Source organism: Accipiter gentilis, chromosome 24, assembly GCF_929443795.1.
Source record: "Accipiter gentilis chromosome 24, bAccGen1.1, whole genome shotgun sequence".
In the NCBI taxonomy this organism is placed as follows: Eukaryota; Metazoa; Chordata; class Aves; order Accipitriformes; family Accipitridae; genus Astur; species Astur gentilis.
The window spans coordinates 22,003,945-22,026,812 of record NC_064903.1 but is presented as its reverse complement, the minus strand read 5'-3'; the positions used below and the strand labels follow the sequence as shown (position 1 = coordinate 22,026,812).

At 36.6% G+C, this 22,868-nt stretch overlaps 1 protein-coding gene across 7 annotated transcripts in view; it reads left to right on the top strand.

Annotated features, from left to right (window-relative positions):
- Positions 1–19,339, top strand: part of ZNF711 (zinc finger protein 711) — a 28,044-nt gene extending 8,705 nt beyond the window's left edge. For 5 of the 7 annotated variants that reach the window (XM_049828286.1, XM_049828285.1, XM_049828288.1 and 2 more), the window contains 7 exons: positions 895–1,425; positions 8,608–8,766; positions 12,168–12,314; positions 12,917–13,054; positions 14,462–14,509; positions 15,089–15,232; positions 15,704–19,339. In XM_049828286.1, coding sequence (XP_049684243.1) covers positions 895–1,425; positions 8,608–8,766; positions 12,168–12,314; positions 12,917–13,054; positions 14,462–14,509; positions 15,089–15,232; positions 15,704–16,881 — 2,345 coding nt within the window. In that variant the 3' untranslated portion in view covers positions 16,882–19,339. Of the gene's footprint in view, positions 1–894; positions 1,426–4,581; positions 4,879–4,979; positions 5,068–8,607; positions 8,767–12,167; positions 12,315–12,916; positions 13,055–14,461; positions 14,510–15,088; positions 15,233–15,703 lie in introns of those variants that run through there. The other 2 variants (XM_049828290.1, XM_049828289.1) reach the window with 2 other exon arrangements.
- Positions 19,340–22,868: the final 3,529 nt, after the last annotated feature.

The window sequence follows — 22,868 nt, the reverse complement described above, 5'->3', positions numbered from 1 at the left end:
TTCTTTTGGTGGCAGTGCTAAATAACCTCAGCAATTTTGAAGGTTTAGAGAAAGGACAGCAAGAGATCTCCAGTCTCTTCTTTGTGGGTCTCCATTTCTGCATTATGACAGGAGGTGACCTTCTCAAGTATTGGGAAGGAGCATGTCTTTGTTCTAACATGAATTAGTACTCTTCAGAGTGTTCCAAAATAATTGCATTTGCAATACAATGCTGAATAATTTTAATTTTTTTTTAATTCTGATAAGAACCATTTTCTTGAGTGTTTTATTCATTAAAACTGCTATTATGTGTGCATTCTTTTTTATGTATAGAAAAGTAGTCTGCAAATATGACTCGCCAGTCAAGTCTGTTAATGAAAAACAGGTTTCTGCTTCTAGTCATTCCTTGCAACGTGGCAAGTTGTTGGAAATTGTTCTATAAATATTGCATACAACTGAGTATTTATTTTTACCAAGGCCCATGCAGTCTAAAGGATGAGAATCCTTTTATTGTAACAGCAGTTAATGTATTATTGCCATACTTCCAGTATCATGCAAGAATTCTGTGAAGGTTCAAACTGCTACTGTAGTCAAACGTTTTCTAACTGGACTTTAAAAAAGGTGAAATTGCAAACTGGCCTGTAGTTTTTAACGTATTGGCATTGTAAAACCTAAATTGGGGGCAAACTCCACATTGTGTCTTAAAGAAGTGGCATGTTTTGTTTTTCTTAATTTAAAGAATACAGGCTGCTTTGGGTACTCTCTATTGGGTGAAACGCAAAATGTGGATTGTTGAAAAGTGACAGATTTGTACATTTGTTTAACTTATCTCTAAAATTATTCTGTTTCTTATCTAAACTAATTGCTAATGCAATAATTTTAACGTTTTTCTCCTCATTCATAATTGTTTCATAGTGGCTGGAATGGCTGGCACTGCTCATATTGATGGAGACCATATTGTTGTATCAGTCCCTGAAGCTGTCCTAGTTTCTGATGTTGTTACCGATGATGGAATAACTCTTGATCATGGCTTAGCTGCTGAAGTTGTCCAAGGACCTGACATCATCACTGAAACTGATGTTGTAACAGAAGGTGTAATTGTTCCCGATTCTGTTTTGGAAGCTGATGTTGCTATTGAAGAAGCTTTAGATACCAGTGATCATGTTTTGACTTCTGATCTAATAACAGAAACTGTTAGAGTTCCTGATCAGGTTTTTGTGGCTGACCTTGTCACGGGCCCTGATGGACATTTGGAGCATGTGGTGCAAGACTCTGTGTCAGGAGCCAACTCTCCTACAATGGTTTCAGAAGAAGTTCTTGTAACGAACTCAGATTCTGAAGCAGTCATTCAAGCAGCTGGTACTGTTCCTGGCTCCACAGTGACTATAAAAACGGAAGACGATGATGATGGCAAGAGTACATCTGAAGACTACTTAATGATATCTTGTAAGTTAAACAAAGGTAGATATAAACAGGAGATTATCTGAAGTAGAAGTGGTCTGGTGGGGAGAAGGTACTATAACTTGACTCTTGCTGCATTCTGTACTGGAAGTCTCAAATAGTAGTCTGTTGCCCAGTTAATTTTTGGTGTCTGGATTTGGGTTTTCTTGATGAAAAATCCATTATTGCTGATACAGCAAGAAGGAGAATGACATTCATGCTGTTGAGTGAATGAGTGTGTAAGTTTGTGTTTCTGAAAGTAGATATTCCTGAAAATTGAGAAAAACACATGGGGAAGTTAAACACATATTTTGAGTATAATACTTTTTTAAAAAAAATACACAGGTATATTACTATGTAGATTACTACATTACATATGTAGATTCATGTAAAAATAATATGCTGGGTTTAGTCAATAGAATCCAACAAAGAAATAGGTTTTTAAGGTATCTGACTCGTAAAGTTTTATGTGTCCACAAAATATTGTTTGTTTACCTGTATTAAAAATTATAATAGGCATTTCATTGTGTGTTGTGCTGTTCTGGACTGAACTTGACATTAAGGCATTGTGTGCGTTAATTGATTGGCTCTCTAACACTGGAAAGTGGCTGCCCATTTCAAGTTTCCACACAGCATTCAACTGTGAGGAAACTGTATGGTCCTATACTACTTGTTGAGTGAGAGCTACTGAAAGGACCTTAGGTATATTATGTATCTTCAGTGGTTAAATTATACTTAAGATACCAGTTTTTATTGTTACACGTATTTGATAAAATGTATGGCAATTAATTTTAGATTTTTGACTTCCCCAAATTAGTTAATGAAATGTGAGTAGGTCAAAACAGATTTTATTTAGTCAGAAGCAGTATGTTAAAAAAAAGGCAATGCCAAGTGCGTCAAAGTGTCAATCTGTTCACAGCAAGCTGCATTTATTAAAAATTTCAAGACAGAGGGCATGACTGATTAGTGATTATAAAGATTTCAATATTTCATAGCATTTTTCCCTTATGCAATATATTTTTATTATTATTTTTTGTTTAAGATGGACAGCAATGATTTTTATTTTTTTTTTATCATTCTGTCATTACTGTAATGCCATATGTCACTAACAGGAGTCAAAAAAGTTTTTTGGAAGAAGAACCAAAAAACCCTCAGTCTAAAAGCAAATTAGACCTACAACAGAAGAATTTCTGTGTGTTTGTAAATAAAGGAACTCCATTTTTGCAGTCAGTTGTTTCCTTGAACAAATTCCTCCTTTCTGACAGAGTACTTATGATGAGTTGTATTCTGTAACTGCGGTATTTCCAACTGCACCTTTGTAATTGTAAGTAAAGTCATCTTTCAAATTCCTTCTAAGATAGATAAGTGTGGTTGATAATGATGATCACTGCACTTAGAACAGAGTATCTTAAACTTTCAGCAACAGTTACTTGATGACCCCAGCTGTGTCTGATAGGTTTACAGTTTTGTCAGGTGTTCTCAAGCTTACCAATGGCTTTTGCAATGTTTCGAAGCCACTTTGAGACATAGTTTTCGGCAAATTAGATTTTAGATATATGCATAATCATGGTATGCCTGAATAGTCACTGTTGGAAGCTACATATTAATCTAGAATTTTGTTTTAAGTAATCATTTTAGATAAATTAAGGCAGTCATAGAGTCATTTACATTGGACAGGACCTTTAAGATCATCATTGAGTCCAATCATTAAGCTAACACTGCCAAGTCCGCCACATCCACACGTTTTTAAATACCTCCAGGGACGGTGACTCCACCACTTCCCTGGGCAGCCTGTTCCAGTCCTTGACTACCCTTTTGGTGAAGATATTTTTCCTAAAATTCAATCTAACCCTCCCCTGGCGCAACTTGAGGCCATTTCCTCTTGTCCTATTACTTCTTACTTGGGAGAAGAGACCGACCCCCACCTCGCTACAACCTCCTTACAGGCAGTTGTAGAGAGCGATGAGGTCTCCCCTCAGCCTCCTGTTCTCCAGGCTGAGCAACCCCAGTTCCCTCAGCTGCTCCTCATCAGACTTGTGCTCCAGGCCCCTCACCAGCTTCGTTGCCCTTCTCTGGACACGCTCCAGCACCTCCAAGTCTTTCTTGTAGTGAGGGGACCAAAACTGAACGCGGTATTCGAGGTGCGGTATTGTGTAGAATAGATAAATGCTTCAGTTTATCAAGCAGTTTAAAACTCTTTTTATTTACTTAAAATGTTCAGTAAATATTGTAGAAAATTAATTTTATGATACTTCTTTTGGGTTGTATATGTAGGACTGTTGGACTTTTTTATAATGTAAATCACATCAAAATGATAGCTTTAAAGATTCTCAAAATAATTAGCTGTCTTTCAATGAAATTTAGCATTGAAAAAGGGGGGACTTTACATAAAATGACAGATAATGCCCTTAGGGAATACCACTAGCTGTTCTGTGGAACACATTTTGGGAACTTCTAAAATACTACATTTTAGGGTGTGAAGCTGAGCTGAGTGTGGAATTTTAACTTATCTTACTCTTTTATTGGGAGTTACAGTTTAAATATACTGAAAGGTGATTTTTCACCGTTTTAAGATGACCTTCCCATGTAGATATTTTATACGCTATTGGTAATTATATTTTTGTGTAAATACTATTTGGAAAATACTAAGTTTGTCTTGATAGTTCTGTAAACTAGCTGCATATGATTTTGTAATTGGAAATTTTCTCTAGAAGATTATCACCACTCTGCTGTCTCAGTGCAGATGAATTCAGCTTTTTAAAATCAGCCTTGTAAGACTTAAAAACCTTTTTCTTGATATGTTCACAACGTATGCCATGGGATATGCATGAACCCTTGTTCTAAATCTCCAGAATACCTGTTTAAGAGGGACTTGTTAAAAAGGAGATTAATACAAAATGAATGTATATGGTGTGATCGTGAACCCAATCCATCTCATACTGAGGTGGGAAAATTATGAACAGTACATCCCATTTTGCCAGGGAGGAGTTAGCACATGTGTAGCTTAAAGCGTACCCTTTTTTGTTTTTCAGGTTTGCGATATTCAGACCCACAGCGGATTGCCAGCTCCCGATCTGTGTGTTGGCCCTGCATGCACTATGTTGGTGACCTCATACCCACCAAAGAACAACACTGGAGCTGGCCTTTAGGGGTAAGGTACTGTTCCACCACCACCTCCTTTTTAGTATATTACAATACAGTGTTACGTAATTTGCTAAACATTTTAGTATTAATACTCCTATATTGTAACCTATGGGATATAAAATAAGTATATCGGACATTAGAAAAATATGAAAAATTGTAAAACCACGGGACTTATCTTGCCCTCATGTTATCCCTATGGGCTCCTATGGTGGGTGTGATATCACCAGCATAGTGCATGCTGAGGCATCACATGAATTGGGAGCTGGCAATCCACGGTGAATCTGGACATCACACACCTGAAAACAGCGAAGTAAGGTAAGTTTGAAGTTGGAAGTGTGCTGAGTTTTCCTTTAAACCTTGTTTATTCAGGAGGATTCAGCATATATTTATAAAGGTTCTCTGTTGTGTTTTTTCAGTTAATTTTAAGTGACGAGATAATAATATGTAGTGCTTCTGGTGGATGAGTCAGATCTGGAAGACACTTTCATATGCCATTGACATAAAGTAAGCATTCCTGTTCCTGAGAACTATCACTGGGAAAAGTCATCAGATAATTTAGCACTGATGGGTTAGCAGTCTGTGATTGAAGTCATATTACTTGGACAATAGAATATTTTCATTATCTGTTTTTTTAAAAAAGTCATAAAATTTTGGAACTTGACAAAGATTATATGTCCTGCTGTGTTGATTGTTGTCCCCTTACCTAAATGTGTTTAAAAAAGTTTGAAAACATGAAATTTACTTCATATAAGAGAGCAATTTAAGCAATAGCAATTGTTGATTCAGTGTCTTTTGTTGTTGAAGTATTTGAAACAAAAGGCAACATCTTACAAATGACAGTCTATATCAGTATTATTTTCTCAGTCCAGTTTATATTTTTTCAAATTTTGTTACATTACACTTTTGCTTTTTTTAGAAAAGTGATTCCAGAAGCCCTGAATACACAGGCTTCCTGATATGTTTCCATTACTTTATCTTAAATTGTAGACACTGAAGATCTCTGAAAATACACAGGATGGTTGATGGTGTGGGAGTAACCACTAATTTTAAAAATAATGTTGTAAGTTTGCCCCTCTAAGACAGGGCTGCCTATTTTTTAAAGGATATTGAAGATTCGGGGGCTTTACTTGAAATGGTAAAACACAGCATTTGAGTGTACATGCTATATCCATGTATTTTACTTTATATATTTGGCTGAAAATATTTATTATAAAATTTGTAAACTTCAAAAATTGCTCTTTTTTTTTTCTTTGTGTAATCTTCGTTGTATTGCAGTCGATGTCCTGGTAAGGCAACTATCTAAATTCTGTGGGTTTATTCTTCTGTTGTTTCACCAGATACATAGTGGTGTACAGTCATTGTCACCCAATATTAGTTGAGTAGTTGGACATTTTTGGCATAAAGAAAACTTCTCATCACATATGTGTGCTTACTCCACTGTTCGGTTGGAAGTTGCTGTTGTTAAATAACCTTCCAGTACAGAAATATTTATTTTCTGTGTTAAACTGATAATGTGTTATGTTTATAAAATGTATGAGTTTAGAAAAAGTTGGTGTTGCTTGAGTTGCAGATCTGAAAATAACTTTACTACCACCTACCAATTCTAAAATTACAGTAACAGCTTACAATTAGTGATTTCTTCCACCCAGCCTTTAAATATTCTTTCTGCATTTTGGCAGCATGTCTAGTCATACAAAGATATATATAATCACTCCTGCCTTGTACTATTAGTTACCTCCAGTCCGTCAAAAACTCATACATGTAGTGGAAATGTTCATTGTACTAAAATTAAACGTATGTGTATCATTTTGAAGAATATGGATAAGAAACTTCTATAAATGTTAAAAGCCATGCAGAAAAGAAAATGGTCTTTAATAAATTCAAACATAGTAAATGTATGGAAATACTTTTTCCAAGATAAGTATCTTTTAGCATCTTACCTTTTCGTGTTAGTAGAGGATGCATAATCCTCTCTTCTAATAACTCCATTCTGGCAGCATAAAAAATTTCCATTAGCAGATGAAGTAACACTCCCATACTGGATATAAAGATGTACTAATAACTTGATGCTGGTAAACTTAAGTGTCAAAGGAGTATGGCAAGTTCTCTGTTGTGGCTTTCTCATCTGTGGTGTTCATACTCTAGTGTTCTAATTGTCCTGCAAGGTAATGTCAATGCCATGCAGTACATCAGATTCTAACAGATTAAGGTGATGTTGTTGCTGGCGTCGATGTTATTAGAGATGTAGAATGGTTTTTATTAAAAAACAAAAACTCTTTTCCTGAGGAAATTTTAATTTTTTTTCTACTGATCCAAGTTTGATATTTTTTCAGCAATGCAATTAATCTCTTATTTGAAAAAAGAAACAGCTAAAACATAGCATTTTTTTAATGTTTTCTGTTCAATTTTCATCAAAATATATAACTTTCAGAGGTTCTTAAATGAAATCAAATACTTACTTGTACTTACCTACGTTATATCTAGTTCTGTCCTCAATAACTTATATACTCTTCTGATGCAGTCCAAGATTTCTGAAATAGAAATAAGGTTCCTCAATGTGGGGTTGAAAAATGGTGTTAGTTGGATAGGTGTTTCCGTGGAATCCTGTCTGTAAACAGGAAGAGCTTAGTTTGGGATTGCTATGGTGGATTCCCACCCTGCTGCGGGAAAGGCATCTGCTCCTTTTCCAGCATGTTTTGAACCACTTCGCATGACTGCCTGGAGTATTAAGAAAAGCTTAAACTAACTCCAGTTTACCTCAGTACACCAGGCTGTAGCCTGAAGTAGTTAAAAGCAGCTCTGCGAGAGCAGTCATCACTGCACTGAGGGCAGGAAACTTAGAGGGGGATTGGGAACCGCTGCGGCCATCCCGAGGTAAGCCGTCCTTTCCTCAGTAATCAGAGCCCTCCGTGTCCGCATTGAGTAGACTCTGTTCTTAGTCATGAAACGCTACTGTCACTTTAATATTAATTTTAAAAAAAATTTTTAATCTCATATGCACATATTTTAATGTTATGTATGCAGTAAATTGCTGTATCCCTGCAATGTATTTAATTCAGATTTTGTCTACATTTTGTGGAGTTCTTCTCTATTTAGAGGACTTCAGTGGGTGTTGAGCATTGCACAGGTTTGTGTTGGCCATCTGCACAGGAGCTAATTTTATCCACTGAGAGAAGTGTGTTGGCAATACATATGTTAGAAAGATGCTTAGTTCAGTGGCCTTCGTATTGGCAATTTGGGGTATATATATGGATATCTATGTGAATACCCTTTTTACCAAAATAGCGTTACTTCTACACTTTTAATAGTTTGAATGTAATTTTTGTTGTATAAATAAAATGGGCATTTTGAATATACAGACCAAATAATCAGAGTGACTAAGTTGCATACATAAATAATGAGAAGTCAATTTCACATAGTAGTATTTAGATTTATTGTCACTGCATCTTTTAATGCTGTATACTATACAATAATCTTCATTAATTTATATGTTTTCAAGCGATAAAGTGGATAAAATCATAATTTCTTTCAGGGTGAAGATGTAGTCAAATTTTTAATGCACACTTCTTTCATTGGGAATATACTCTGAGTCATCACTCTTCATAAGAGCTTCAGCTACTAAATTTTAAGTCACTAGTATCTTAAAGTAGTGAAACTTTTTGGGACTCTTAGGCTGCAGCAGGCAATTCTGTTTTAATTTATAACACTTCTGGATAGATGTTTAATTTTACTTACTGATACATTTTTGCTTTCTAAGTGTAATAGTTTCAGAAGTAACTAATTCCCATGTTCTCTGTGATAACAAGCTCCCTCTTGTGTTCTTCATTCTGTAATTCTTGCTGTGTTTCCTGAGTTGCAATAAAATGAGTACTGAACTTCTGGAATCTCTTTTAAGTATCTTGAGATGAACTGTTTCGTAAAGGCCATTTATGAATACAAACCTTTACTATGCATGGGGATAATAGTGGAGAAAATCATGCTACTGATTACTTTGACTTTTAAAAAGCGTGTTTGAACCTCATTATTATTCTCTTATCTTTACAGTGGATGATGTTGGAGAAAAATTGGACCATATAGGAAGCACTCCCTTGAAAATCAGTACTGAGGTGACAAATGATGATGTTGCTAAAGATGATGGGTTTGGTTCAGAAGTTATCAAAGTGTACATATTTAAAGCTGAAGCTGAAGATGATGTCGAAATAGGTACCTTTTAAGTTCTGTGTATTCTTCCAGTAGTATGAAGTATTTCAGGGTCTTTTTGTTTGTTGTTCTTAATTTCATGTAATCCACTGGCTGGAATGTTTTTTAGAATGTGACATTTGTGGAGGCTGCCCATATGCCATAAATACTGGGTGTGTATTAGTCTCAAGTTCTCTTCTGATTAGCAGTAATTATTTTCAGACAACCAAAGCCCAAATGCAGAAGTGGTTGAGTGTCAGCTGCTGCTTTTCTCTGATGTTGCGAGACTGTGTCAGCACAGAAGAGCCTTTAGAGTGGATTCCGCTCATTGAACAGTCTTTGGTGGCCTTGATGCAGAGAGAGGGGAAGATTTCTGGGGCTTTAGGCATACAGTCATTTCCAAACCTAATCAAGAAACTCAGAACTGCTCTGCAGTTCTCTTTTGCAAGGGATAGACCAGCACTTCCAGGTGCTTTGCAAGCGGATGTACAGCTAACCTGTGTTCTGTTCTTCGTAACCTGTAAAAGCAGAGTTCCCCTTACAGTTGTTTTCTGAGCTGAAACCTCTGGCTCATTCCACTTTACTCTTTGAATTTAGGCACTGAAACTCTGCCTCACTGGAACGTATCTGGCCTGGAGCCCTAGGGCCATTCACAGGGCAAATCAGCCTGACTCGGTTCTTCGTTGAGTAGGGAAAGGAGTTTATCTCCCATAGACCAGTAGCATTGGCCTGGCTATGCTGTGAAAATCTCAAACTTTAGACAGAACTATGGATTAGATCAGCAAAGTCCTCCAATTAGTAACAATCCCGGTGCTGTTTTTCAAGTGGCTTGAACTGCTACTTCAGGAAATTTTCAGCTGTATGATGCCTTTATTATTCTTCTCTGAGAAACAAGTCATCTTTTCAGCTCAAGTTAACGACAGAAAAGGATTGTTCCAGGGATGATCAGACTGCTAGCTAATAGGGCAGTTGTCTTTGGTTTTCTCTCTCAGGTTAGCTTCAGTATTAGTTCAGACTGTCTTAAGAATTGCTTTGTATCTTTTGCAGGACGATACAGTGTAGATTTTGGAGCCTATTAATCAAGTCCTTCACAAGGTTGCCAAAGTAACTTTACATGTTTTGCTGTCCTATTTGGAATAGACAGTATCTGATTCAGCCGAAGGTTAGTGAGTATTTCTGTGAGGCCCTGGGATTTTCAGTATTTGATCTTTAATTCCTTTCAAGTATGAGAAAGAGGTTGTGAAGACCATGTGCTTCCTAAGACCATGGGGAAAGGATCTAGAGAAGAACCATCTTGACATCCCTTATCTATTGTGACATCTGTTTCATCTGCCAGTTCCTACATGAATTGCCAGGCCCTGTTCTTGAAATACGGTTTCTTCCTCTGGGAGGAAGTCTTGATGGACAGACTGCTAATGCAGCAGCAGGAAGAATCAAAATCTCTTATGGCTGAAAACTAATTTACAGCAGGGATGTTCTCATGAGCTACTCTCAGTGCTTCTGATACAGCCGTGAGGTAGTTATGTAGATTACCCCATTCATTACTGGTGAGTGCTTCTGCTTGGAAAGAGCTGATTGGATTGATAACGTATGTTTGCTGCACAGCATTAAGGAATACAGAAACTGAGATCACAGTCTTCACAAAGAACATCCGAGATTCAAGTTTATCCATTAGCAGTAGTCTCTTGATCTTTTTGTACATGGGGGTGGGGTGGAGGGCTGTTATTAAGATTTGCATTGCAGTCTAGTTATCTGATAAATGTCCTGGCAAAGCCACTTTTGACAAAAATTACAGGAATAGGCTTGGGTGACAAAATCACTTTTCTTTTGTCATAAATGTGGAAAAGTAAAACTTAAAGTATAAAAATAAGTATCAAAAATTACGTGTAGTTTTGGCATACACACGTACGTATACCAACTATAAACTGAGGATCAATGACTAAAAGGAAAGTTTGGTTTTGACTGTCGATATGGAAGAGATTTCCTCTGCAGGCGTTCAGGCAGCATCTTCTGCCATTTTAGATGATACATATAATGGCAGATTACGTACCTTGCAGTGGAGATTATTTCTCTTTCAATTCTTCCGAATTACCTTATCTGTTCCAAACTGTTATAATGACCAAATTTCTAAATTTCTGAAGTCTTTCTCCTTGCTTCCTTGTGATCTGTTTTTTGTTGTCTGGCTGATAGGGGTGCCTGCTATCTTAGTTGGCCATTTTGGCCACCATTGCCTTCAAAAGCATGACGGTCTCCGTACACTGTATTCCATAGACATCACCCATCCCAGGGATTTTAATATTATCTCGATTTTGTCTTGCTTGGGAAAAAGAAATTCCACATTTTGATTGCAGTGGGAGAGCTGCTTCTATTTGGTTGGAAGAAGGATGTTTGGCAAAGTCTCCTATTTACAAAACACTTAACAGGGAGTGATGGATCAATGTATTTGACTTGGACTCAACCGCCTAGCTGAGTATTTTCCTTCAGGACCATTCAAAGTAGCAAACAAGGACTCTTGTTATATCAGGTGTTAGCTTGTTCTGCCATAATCTGCAGCTTCTGTACTCACTGTTCAGTCCCCGAGATGTGTGGAAGACTAAGCATCCATATTTATCTGCCACCTCTTTCTGACTCAAGCATCAGTATCGCGTTCCAGGTTGGAACTTGTTCTTTTGCCTCCGTTCAAGTAAGTCAGTGGGCCAAAGCTTGTCAGTCACCTGGAGCAGGACCGTGTGGGCAGTTGTTCTCATTTCCTTCTTTCCAGCTGTTACTCTTCAGATTGTGTTTTCTCCAGGGATTCGGTGCGGCACCTTACATTCTTGCTAGCCTTTCTTTCTAGATAATATTCTTCTTGTTGAAGTAATTGGCAGTAACATTTGCTCTCTCACGGTTTGAGAAGTGTAACCCCAGTGTAAATTACTACTCAGTCCTGTGTAATGACTGTAGGACATACACATTAGAATCTTTGTAGGAAAAATTACCTAAGAATCAGTTTTTGCAAGGTGAGTAAATAGGATTGGGGGAGAGAAAGAGGGATAAGAATTAGGTGTTCACATCTCAAGAGAGAATTTAAAGGCTGTGTTTGGAGCAAGATTAGAATTACAGTCATTGTTTTGGTGGACATGGGCAGGTGTCTGTTTCCAGTCGCACGGGAGTTCACTGCTAGCATGCATGAAAGGCTCTTGATCCTTTTTGGTAGTGATTGTTCAGCCTTGAATTTATCAGGACACACTGAGAGAGACCTTTTTCCTTCTCTGCTCCAGAGTATTAAACTTGCATGATTTTATGACAGACATGGATGTAAAAACATTTAATTAGAGTTTATTAAATGCCTTTGTTGCAAATAAAAAAAGTACTTAGATCTGAATTAATCTTAACAGTGGCTTTGTTTACATTTACTTTATGCGTTTAACTTCTTTTTGTTAAAGGTGGGACAGAAATTGTCACAGAGAGTGACTTTCACAATGGACATTCTGTAGCTGGAGTAATTGAACAAGGAGGTGTTGGTAGAATGCAGCGAGAAAAAATGGTTTACATGGCTGTTAAGGACTCTTCTCAGGAAGATGAAGATATTAGTAAGCATAATAAGAAACATTTTTGTTTCTCATGCTGTTTTGTACAACAATATAAACATCATGCTCAAGGACTTCCTTAATTTTTCTGAAGGATTCTTCAGCCTGAAGTGGTAGAAAACTAAGCTCATCTTCTCTAAAAATAAAAAGCAGGCTATAATTATTTAAAAGTGATGTGGATAAATGCACTTTGTGCATACTGTATGCAATCATTTCATTATTTATATTAAATTTAACATGTCCATGGATGAAGTTAATGAGGTTAGTCAATTTTCTCATTTTTCTGTTTTCCTACTGTGAATTGCCTTGTTTAATCAGCTTTCTGGCAAAGTGGCAAATGAATGTCATCAGTTACAAGTTTATAAGATTGTATATTTGAATTTATGTTGGTATTTGTTTTGGATTCATATTTATTGATATGTGTTTTCTCTCTTCAAGGAATGTCTGAATAAACAATGATCCCGTAAGGGAAGGGGTGGTTCTAAATGCCAAAGGAAGAAAAGTAATTTATAGCGGGTATCAATCAGAGTGAGAGCAAATTAAACGAAGGAAAATTTAGGATGAGCAGAATAAAATTAAAGATTCATTCTTCTCCTTTAATCCAGGCTGTGCTGAAATAGCAGATGAAGTTTATATGGAAGTTATTGTAGGTGAAGAAGAAGCTACATCACTTCCAGACACACAGCTTGAAGACTCTGGCGTGAATAAAACTTTTGTCCCTGTTGCTTGGGCTGCTGCTTATGGTAGGAATCTGTATGCTTATTTTCTGAAAATACCTTCCATTATTTTCTCCCTAATCTAGCTTCCAGAATCTCTGGGCAAGTGTGATGATCTCTCACCTTGTCCTAGGGGTTTGGCAACAGCTCCTTCTGATCTTTTAGCAGTGTCAGTTAGTGGAGTTGATGAAATGATGTGAAAAATTATTTTGACATCATTCATGACCTTTTTACACATAAGGTCCGTAGGCTTTTTTCAGTTCAATATGAAGAAAACAATTCCATTTTTACATTGGTGGGTTTTTTCCAATGCTGGCTTGTCAAACAGTTACAGATTACTTTAGTAGTTGATTGTCTTGCATACAATGAATGGATTGCTATATGTTGAGTTTTGTGAAGTAGAAAGGAAAGCTTTTAGAACTTGATTCCAGCTCAGATGTACAGAACGCATGGGTTTTAATGGTTATTTAGGTTGGCCGTTGAAGATCTTGCAAAAATAGCCTTAAGTATTTTACATAAGCTAGGAGGAAGGGGAAAAAAACTTTAAAAAGGGAATAGTAGCAATAAATTTGTAAACATGTTCCTAATAATTTTAGTTTATATACCTGGTTTAAGCCTGTTAGTGCTTCAGGTTAGAAACAAAAAGAAAAAAAAGTAATTTGTTCTCTGCAGCCATGCTTCAAATACTAGAAGTGTCTTATCAGCATATATTGCAAATTCTGAATATTCTTGCCTTTCATATTATTTTTTTGGATTTTGTCATACTATGTGTATATTAAGAGGGTATCAGGTTGTCCGTGGTTTATGTTGTAATTAAGTAAGCAAGTTAGTTAAAATTCATTGGTGTAATGTGTCTGAGCACAGTAGTTGGGCTGATAAAATGGTTTAGAACCACGGAGCCTTGTTACGTAGCAGTAAACACTTTCAGTCCAAAATGAGGAATATACTCTTAAGGTATTACTTCTACATCTGCCAGAACTTTGTAGTGCCTCATATAGATGAGTGCTGAGCAGCTGATAAGGTGCAAGTCGTCTTATCCGCCTAGTTCTACTCCAGAAAGATAAGTACTTCGATTTCAAGAACAAATTGTGGGTTTCAGATAACCTCGTTTCTGGATTTGTATCTGAGGTTAAATATAAGATTAAAGGTTTGCAAAAACAAGCATATTAATTATGAAAAGCAGGAAAGACAGTCAGAATGGTAAGCATGCAAACACAACTTTAGTGGATATTAACTGTTCACAAAGATGTGACTTTATTTCCTGGGGCTCATAGTTAACAAAATACTGAACTAATTGGGAACTGCACATCTCAGTTTGGATAGAGTTAAGCTGTTACTTATTAGCTAAGTTAGCTTTCTCTCTATCAGACTTTCAAAGCCATAGTCTTTAAAAAGAATTGTAATTTATAATGACTAAAATACCATTTTCTGCAGGAGATGAAAGAAGGCTACCCAGAAGATATGAAGATGGTCAAGCGGCAGGTAAGAACATGTAACTGTGCTTGTTACAGCATTAAAACTAACTTGCTGTCTCTGAAAATACATACATTCATGTGTCAGTTCTCCTAATCAGTGAATGCAAAAAATTATCCATAAAGTATGTATTGAAGGACTCCACAGTCTTTCTCTACTATTTTGAAATGAGAACAGTTCTAGATGTGTTGTGTAGGCCTTCAGAGTGGGTGGGGAAGTTGGGAGGATCTGCCAGGGTTTTTAGTATAGTTTTGTAGTCAGAAAAGAGATAATGCAGTTGTTAAGAAGTAAAACCAAGTTAAATAAAAGGAAACAATCAGCAAAACTGATAAGAAATTAATGTCTTGAGAATTATGAGAAATCAAGGAATATATTTGAGAATTAGTCAATGTTTAAACAATTATATTCTTTACTTTTGCCAGCAAAGATAGGTAGTGCTTTATATATCTTTTTTATATATGTTCATTGTAGAGGAATGGGCAATATTTTTTTTTAAAAAAGTAGATATGCTGCTGTGCAATTCCAGTCATCAGTCCCAAAGAAAAAAGTTGTTTAAGATTTTTTATGGTGTCTAATTTTTGTTTCTAGGAAATAACTTGGATACACGATTAGAAAACAAAAACGGTAATGCAACACAATACCTGCAGATTTGTGATAGCATTAGCACTAATAGAGTGCTAAAACAAAAAACCAAGAAAAGGAGGAGAGGAGAGGCCAGGCAATGGCAAACAGGTAAACACTGTATGGTTATGCGTATTGTCATGGAGTGGCACTTACTCCTGTACTATTCCTTTTTTTTTTTTTTTTTTTAAGCTGGTGCAGAATTAGAAAATACAAATTATGATTTGCGTATTTCCTGTGTCCTTCCCCCTCCAATTCTGTGCATAGAAAATGTAATAGTTTTTGCCATTCAAAGTCAGTACACGTAGGGCTGATGCAATTCATTTGAAGTTTGCAAGCTGCTAAAAAGTAATCGTGGATATATTCACTGCACATATGATATTACTGATCTGTTTGAGCAGTTTCTAAAACAAAACTATATAAACTGTAGGTGCTGTGGATTGGTTGTTTTTAAACTACTGAACCATTCTCTGTCTGCTGCAAGTGTAAGTGCATGAATCTGAACAGCAGTTGGCTGATTTAAAACTTCTTAATCAGTAAATTTGTTTCCTTCATAACTTGTTTTTGTTTGTTTAAAAACAGCTGTTATAATAGGTCCTGATGGACAGCCCTTAACAGTTTACCCTTGTCATATTTGTGGGAAAAAATTTAAATCCAGAGGATTCTTGAAAAGGCATATGAAGAATCATCCAGATCATATGATTAAGAAGAAATACCAGTGTACAGACTGTGACTTTACAACTAACAAAAAAGTAAGTTTCCACAATCATCTGGAAAGCCATAAACTTATAAATAAAGTTGATAAAACCCATGAGTTTACAGAATATACAAGAAGATACAGAGAAGCGAGCCCATTGAGTTCTAATAAACTAATATTGAGGGACAAGGAGCCTAAGCTACACAAGTGCAAATATTGTGACTATGAAACTGCAGAGCAGGGACTACTCAATAGACATCTACTTGCAGTTCATAGTAAGAACTTCCCTCATGTCTGTGTGGAGTGTGGGAAAGGATTCCGTCATCCATCAGAGCTGAAAAAGCATATGAGGACCCACACTGGGGAAAAGCCATACCAGTGTCAGCACTGTGTCTTCAGGTGTGCTGATCAGTCCAATCTGAAAACTCACATCAAAACCAAACACGGGACTGATTTGCCATTTAAATGTGAGCACTGTCCCCAGGCGTTTACAGATGAAAAAGAACTGCAGCAGCACACAGAATTATTTCAAGGGCATAAGACTCATCAGTGTCCACACTGTGACCATAAGAGCACCAATTCAAGTGACCTGAAGCGACACATTATTTCAGTTCACACAAAGGATTTTCCCCACAAATGCGAGGTATGTGAAAAAGGCTTCCATCGTCCATCTGAGCTCAAAAAGCATAGTGAAACCCATAAAGGTAAAAAGATACATCAGTGTAGACACTGTGACTTTAAAACATCAGATCCTTTTGTACTTAGCGGGCATATCCTCTCAGTTCACACCAAGGACCTGCCTTTTAAATGCAAAAGATGTAAAAGAGGATTTAGGCAGCAAAATGAACTTAAGAAGCACATGAAGACCCACAGTGGAAGAAAAGTTTATCAATGCCAGTATTGTGAATATAGCACTACGGATGCGTCAGGCTTTAAGCGACATGTAATATCAATACACACAAAAGACTATCCACATAGGTGTGAGTATTGCAAAAAGGGATTCCGTAGACCATCTGAAAAAAATCAGCATATAATGAGGCACCACAAAGAGGCCATAATGTAATATATGATCTCAAGAAGGAAGCAATTTAGAAACTGTGATATGCTAATTGGGGAAAAAAAAATCTCATGAACTGTTTCTCCTGGTTTCAAAGCTTGATATTAAATCATAACTTTACATTCTTTGTATTAAAAGTCTTAAAAGTATTAGGGTTGACAGGGGATCTCATAGCCCTATGATTGTTGCTTATCAGAACCTAAAGAGCACTATAGAATGCAGAAAGATGGATGAATGTCTTCAAATTAATAGTGTTACACATTATTAAGCTATAGAAGACAAAACAAAGATGGTTGTGTTACTCATTTTGTCAGTAACAGCATTTGTCTCCAATATGAAAACAGTTCAGATATATGGTGGGGTTATTTACAAATTGTTTGCGAAGGCAACTGAGTCTAACTTCCTGTGCAGTTTTGAAAGGAGAGTGTTAGTCAGTCACTTGATCATAACGTTTTTAAATAGTGCCTGGAAATTAAATTCCAGAACTGGTCAAATTTGGGGGGGGTTGTCCCTTTTTTTTGTTTTGTTTTTTTGTTTTAACATTTCATATGGGAAACTTTTTCGTTTCCTTTATTAGTTTAGGTCCAACAAGTAATTTTTTAATGGTTTTCAAAGCTGCTAACCTATTTTATTGCAGGATGAGATGTTTAAAATATAGCATTATGTTATGATCTCAAAGGTGGTGTTCTGGTGCTAGGGTTAAAGATGTATATGTATATAATTTCCCTTTTTTATCTGAAACTACAATTGAATGTTGTTCAGTATGGCACATACGACAAAATTAACTTTGACTTTTTTTTTAAGGATAAAATGGATGCAGCTCGTAGTGTTGTGACTCAACACTCATTTTTTTTTCTTGCTACTTTAAAATGTTCTCTAAAAAGAATATTAAAAACAAAGCTGAAAAACGTAGGGTTTTTTAATTAAAATTCAAAGTACTTAGAAGTTCTTTAGGGCAGTGTTCTTAAAAGGTATGACTATTATTGTCCTACCTCCTAATATGAAATTTTCAATATAGACATAAAATTGCACCTTTTAATCAATTCTTTAAAAAAAAAAATCTATACCATACTATAAACATGCATTTTCAATCTGTAAGAAAGTATATATGCAGTATTTAACCAGAAAAATATGCTGCCACTAGAGTTTGGAGGTGGATCTTCAGTTTACAGTGTATACATTTAAAATATGCATCCCTTTAAACAATGCTTTGTGTTAGCATGCTGCAAATCAAATGGCGCTTAATATAACAAGCTGGTCTAGGGCTATTTAATGAAAAACCTGTTCATAAATGTTATGCATATAATGTGTATTTTTTACTTTTTTAGTTGCTTCATGTTTGCACACAGCTGTTCACATGATAAATTGTAACTTCATGCTATATTGTGGCTTTGTGTTTCAGATAATGTTCATGTTTTGTTTTTGCACCAGATGAGAATCAGTTCCTTGAGAATAAATTTTTTTTATATTTCTAAACTTCAGAAAGTTAAATTTGGGAAATCTCTTAGAAAAATACGTGTTTTATGTGGCTGTAAAAAATGATGTACACGCTGTAAAATAAGATTGTCACTGTTATGTGGGATTATTATTTCTAAATGTGTTACTCATCGTAACGGGCATACAATAAAACGCATCTCTTGCACTCCAAATATTTTGGAGTTTGCTTTTCATTTATGGTGTTTAGGAAAGTCTCATTCTGTGTAAATTTGCCTAATACTTTTAATTACATTATTTACTAATTAATATGTAATTACATTTCAAGTAAACAAGTTGCTTTAGGTATACTTATCAGACTATTGAAGGGAGAGTGTTGTGGGTTTATTTGACTAACTCTTTTAAGTTACAGGTAATGTATTTGTGCTCACTTCTAAAATAATTATCAAATGTGATACTGATATTCCTTTGAAATTTTTTCCTTTAAGTAAAGAGAATGTAAAACTTCTCACATGTTTTGGGAAAAGCCCAGGTAGGTTTTGTCTTATTTATCTGTGTAATAAGAACAGCTTGCAAAATGAAATACTAAAAATATTGCTATCTTAATTTCACTCTCTTTCTAGAATGCTTGAATTATTAAATCAGTAATAGATTAAAAACTTTAAGAAGAGAGTGCGATATTAAATGAACTCTTTCATCAAGGTTTTCCAACAGGCTATTGGCCGGTGAACTCAGAGGTTTTGTACTAAAAACCAGAAATGATGCAGACATGAACCTGTTCATCTGTTTGTTTATACTACTTCTTTGTATGCCCAGCAATCAAAGGAGGAGGCTGTAGCATTCCAAAAAAATCTTAGAGATTAAAGTTGTGCTTTTTTGGACAATTTTAATGCTTTATTCCTGACCATTATATTGAATACATAGACTGAAGGAGTCTCTTCATAGCAGACTGAAGATGATCATTCTGACTATGTGACAAAGCACACATCGGTGCTGGCTCATTTTTCCACCTTACAGATGGACGGAATAATCAGGTACTTTATTATGAGTATTTTAAACGTTTTCTATAGCCAGCTTTGTAGAAAGACTTGTCTATGAGTCCCTCACAGTTTGAGGGGTACAGAACAGGACGTGGGGGCTTGAAATGGCAGAAGTTAAACTTCTGGAGAGCCAGCATTTTAGACAGCGGTATGAAATCTGGACATGATGCTTTTAAGCATTGCATTCAGATCATGTTTTGATACCTTTTATTATTCATACTTGGTATTTACTGGTGAACTATATTAACGTTTACATTTTACAATATATATTTGAGGATAACAGTAGTGTTTCTTCCAAGAAGTGCAGTGAAAGGCTTTGACCTTTACGTATCGTGACAGCTTAAAATTACATGTGTGGGCTAATTCTTTCTGTGATGAACAGTTGTTTGGAGTAAGACTACTGTTTAGTTTGGTTGTTTAGTTCAGAGTCGTTGAGTGGTACCTACTGTTCTGAAGAGCGGGGCACGCTGTGGGACATCAGTATTGTTACCTTGATTTTTCTCTTGCATCTGTTTTTTTCTTGCCCTAAAACTACATACCGTAAAGGGCACAAAAGTTTTTTTAACATATTCAGTGATAGCAGAAAGTGTATGGTGGATGCTGGATAAAAGTTTAATTAATTTACAGCTTCATCATTCTATTAAATAGAATGATTAAATTTTGTAACTTTGTATTACAGAAGTTGAAATTGGTGCTGAGGTTTAACACTCTGTAAAGCCCACCTAATGAGATTTCTTTTTAATGAGGGCAAAAAAGGACATACCATTTGAAACATTAAAATCTGTGAAGACCATGTTTTTCAAGATAGGAGGGAGAGAATAGTGGTTGGAAAAACAACAACCGTAGTTGGTTACTATCAGCTAAGGTACAAACACGAGAAAGCGTGTAGGGCTTGAAGCAGGTGCAGACTGGTACCATCTTCTGTCCATGAGCCCTGCTTTTTGTGATGGCTGGGTGGAGAAACTTGAGGGTTTGAACTTGGCAGGATGGTTACAGGCGGCATTGTCCAATGTGAAGTCTCAAGATGAGGTACCACTCTTCTTTGGTTGGCTTACTTTATTAGCATTTTGAATGGTTCTTTCTTTATATTAATTTTGTTTGTCTCTTCTCTTGGCAGTGTATGGACAATGAAACCTAGCTAAGAAGAAAAGACTGCGGAAACAAGGTCTGTCAAAGAGAGGAAAAGCCTTGAGACTTAACCCACACAGTGTTAAGGTTAATGGTTTACTACCCATATGCTGTTAAATTTCAAACAGTTTAAAAAAATAAGTTTGTCAGACTTTTAGCTTGAGCATTGGTTTTAAAATTCGGTAGCTTATGATACCGCTGGGAGAGTGTGTTCTTCTACTTGGCCCTTTGCTGGTTCTGTCCAGTGCTGCTGAGATGTTTATGACTCAGGCTGGACTTACGTGGTGTTGGGTAGTTCGAAATTCCCACCAGTGCTTCTGCTCCTTCTTCCAGTACTGACATCTTTCTGTATAGGTGCAGATGTCGAGGCTTCTTGTAACTGTGTGCCCAAGCTGGATGATGAATAGGCAAAGGAGGGGGTTGAAGATGTTACGAGGGCTTTGGTGGTTTAAAAAAAAGGAAAAAAAAAAAAAAGGAATCTTGTGATGGATGGAAGGAGGAGGGGATCGACAAGAAAAGGCCTGTGCAATGTGTTGCAGGTGTGACACTGGCATTGTGGAGGAAAGGACTTAAAAGTTGGAGTTAGGGAAAGGAAAATAGAAGAATGTGCATGCTAGGCAAAGAGGAACCTGAGAGGAAGTGGTCTTATATGCAGTGCTCTTACTTTGTATATGTTTGAGTAATTCAGGATCTTTTTATAATACATCTTGTGTATGTATTCATCCAAAAGAAGATAAGACTGGTAGAACCTTTTTTTTTTCCCCCCCTTCCAACCATGTTTCCCCAGTAACTGAAATTCTGTATTAAAGCAAGTGGTCAGCTAGTATTCTTAACAAAAGATTTTACTAGAAAGTAGCATTTTTACTTTTCTGAAATGTAAGAATAAAACTTCACCTGAATCCTCAGCAGTTTGAGGCACAGTTCCTAGATTCTTTTCAGTGCACTTTCCCAGTAAATATTTAAGAGAATTTGTGAGGGCTGTTGTATTATTACCATGGAGGTGTCATGATTTTAAAAATGCTTCATGTCAAACGACAGTAAGATTTGTATCTCAGTACTTCCACAGGTCCCTGCTTTGTATAGTCTGTACTTCTGCCCTGCCTGGCTCCCTCCCCTGAGCTGGCAGCAAACTGCCTTCTGTTACGCAAACTGATGAAGCCTTTAGGATGGGATGAAGTGCTCTACAGGCAGGTCCTGCTCATTCATTTTCAAAGTGATGGTAGGAAGCAAGTGAAGGAGAGACACTACCACCTGTAAGCCTTGCAAGTGTTCTGACTTAAATGTTGGATTGAATGATAAAAGTTGGTGGTATCATATTTTATTACTTGCCCTGAAAATTCTGACTGGTAATCTCCCATTGTTGTTATGAAGTTGCATGATCTCTGTTCTTTTAAAGGTACTCTTTAGTAGGCATGATCATCTTTCATGCATATGTACTTTCCTTAGTGAAGTTTACGTATGTCCTGTCTTTTGCCATTTTTAGTAAGGGCTTTGAGCTGTTTTGCTGGAACTAAAAACCAGTCCTTGCTTGTCAAATTGTTCCAAATCTGTCCCTGCAGCAACACTGACAGGGCCAGCTACCTTTCCCAGCGTTCGTGGTAGGGTGCCATCCCACAATACCAGGCGTAGGAAAGGTGACGTGTGCTGGGCGCACAGCATTGAGGAAGTTCAGCTGTTCTTCACTGTGTTTGGGTTTCTCCTCTGCCTGCTCCCACGGTGCTGTATGGGATGAACAAACACATTGTGGTTGCTTGAGCAAGCAGTGAGTTTCACAAATGTGTGGAAGGGTTGCTCTAAAACATCGGATTTGTTTACTGCATTTTTTTTGTTGTTTGAATGACAGACTAAGAACTCCCAAAAGCCAGGAGCAGTTAAAGGTGATTCATGTCTTGATCATCATCTGTATTTTCCTTTCCTCAGGTTTCAAATGCCCACAATTAAAGGTAATGAAATTGAGAGAGTAAATACAGAAGAACAGCAGCAGAGTACTCTCAAGGTAAAGGTAAGCTACCTTGATGTAGTATTCAAAGTCTGTATCGACCCTTCAGACAGAATGCCAGAGGCGTCAGTAACTTTTGAACCAGGGCTCTGTTTGGCTTTTATTTTACAGCTGAGGCAGAGAAACTGTTCCACATTGCGTACTGAGTTGTGTGGTAGAGTCGGGAATAGAAACCAGAAGAGAATTTTCTCCTGCTTTTCAGTGTCAGAACAAGAAACTGCATGCTATCAGCTCTGTGCAGGCAGTGAGGGTTTGTTTAATATCACTATTGATAAAGACAGTCTGTTGTTGTAAATATAGGAAGTAAATGCTGTCTTTGCTTTTTCTAATTTGTTTCTGAAAAAATGTAGAAGTCTAGCAGACCTACCCTGAAATGGAGGTGAAAAATTATC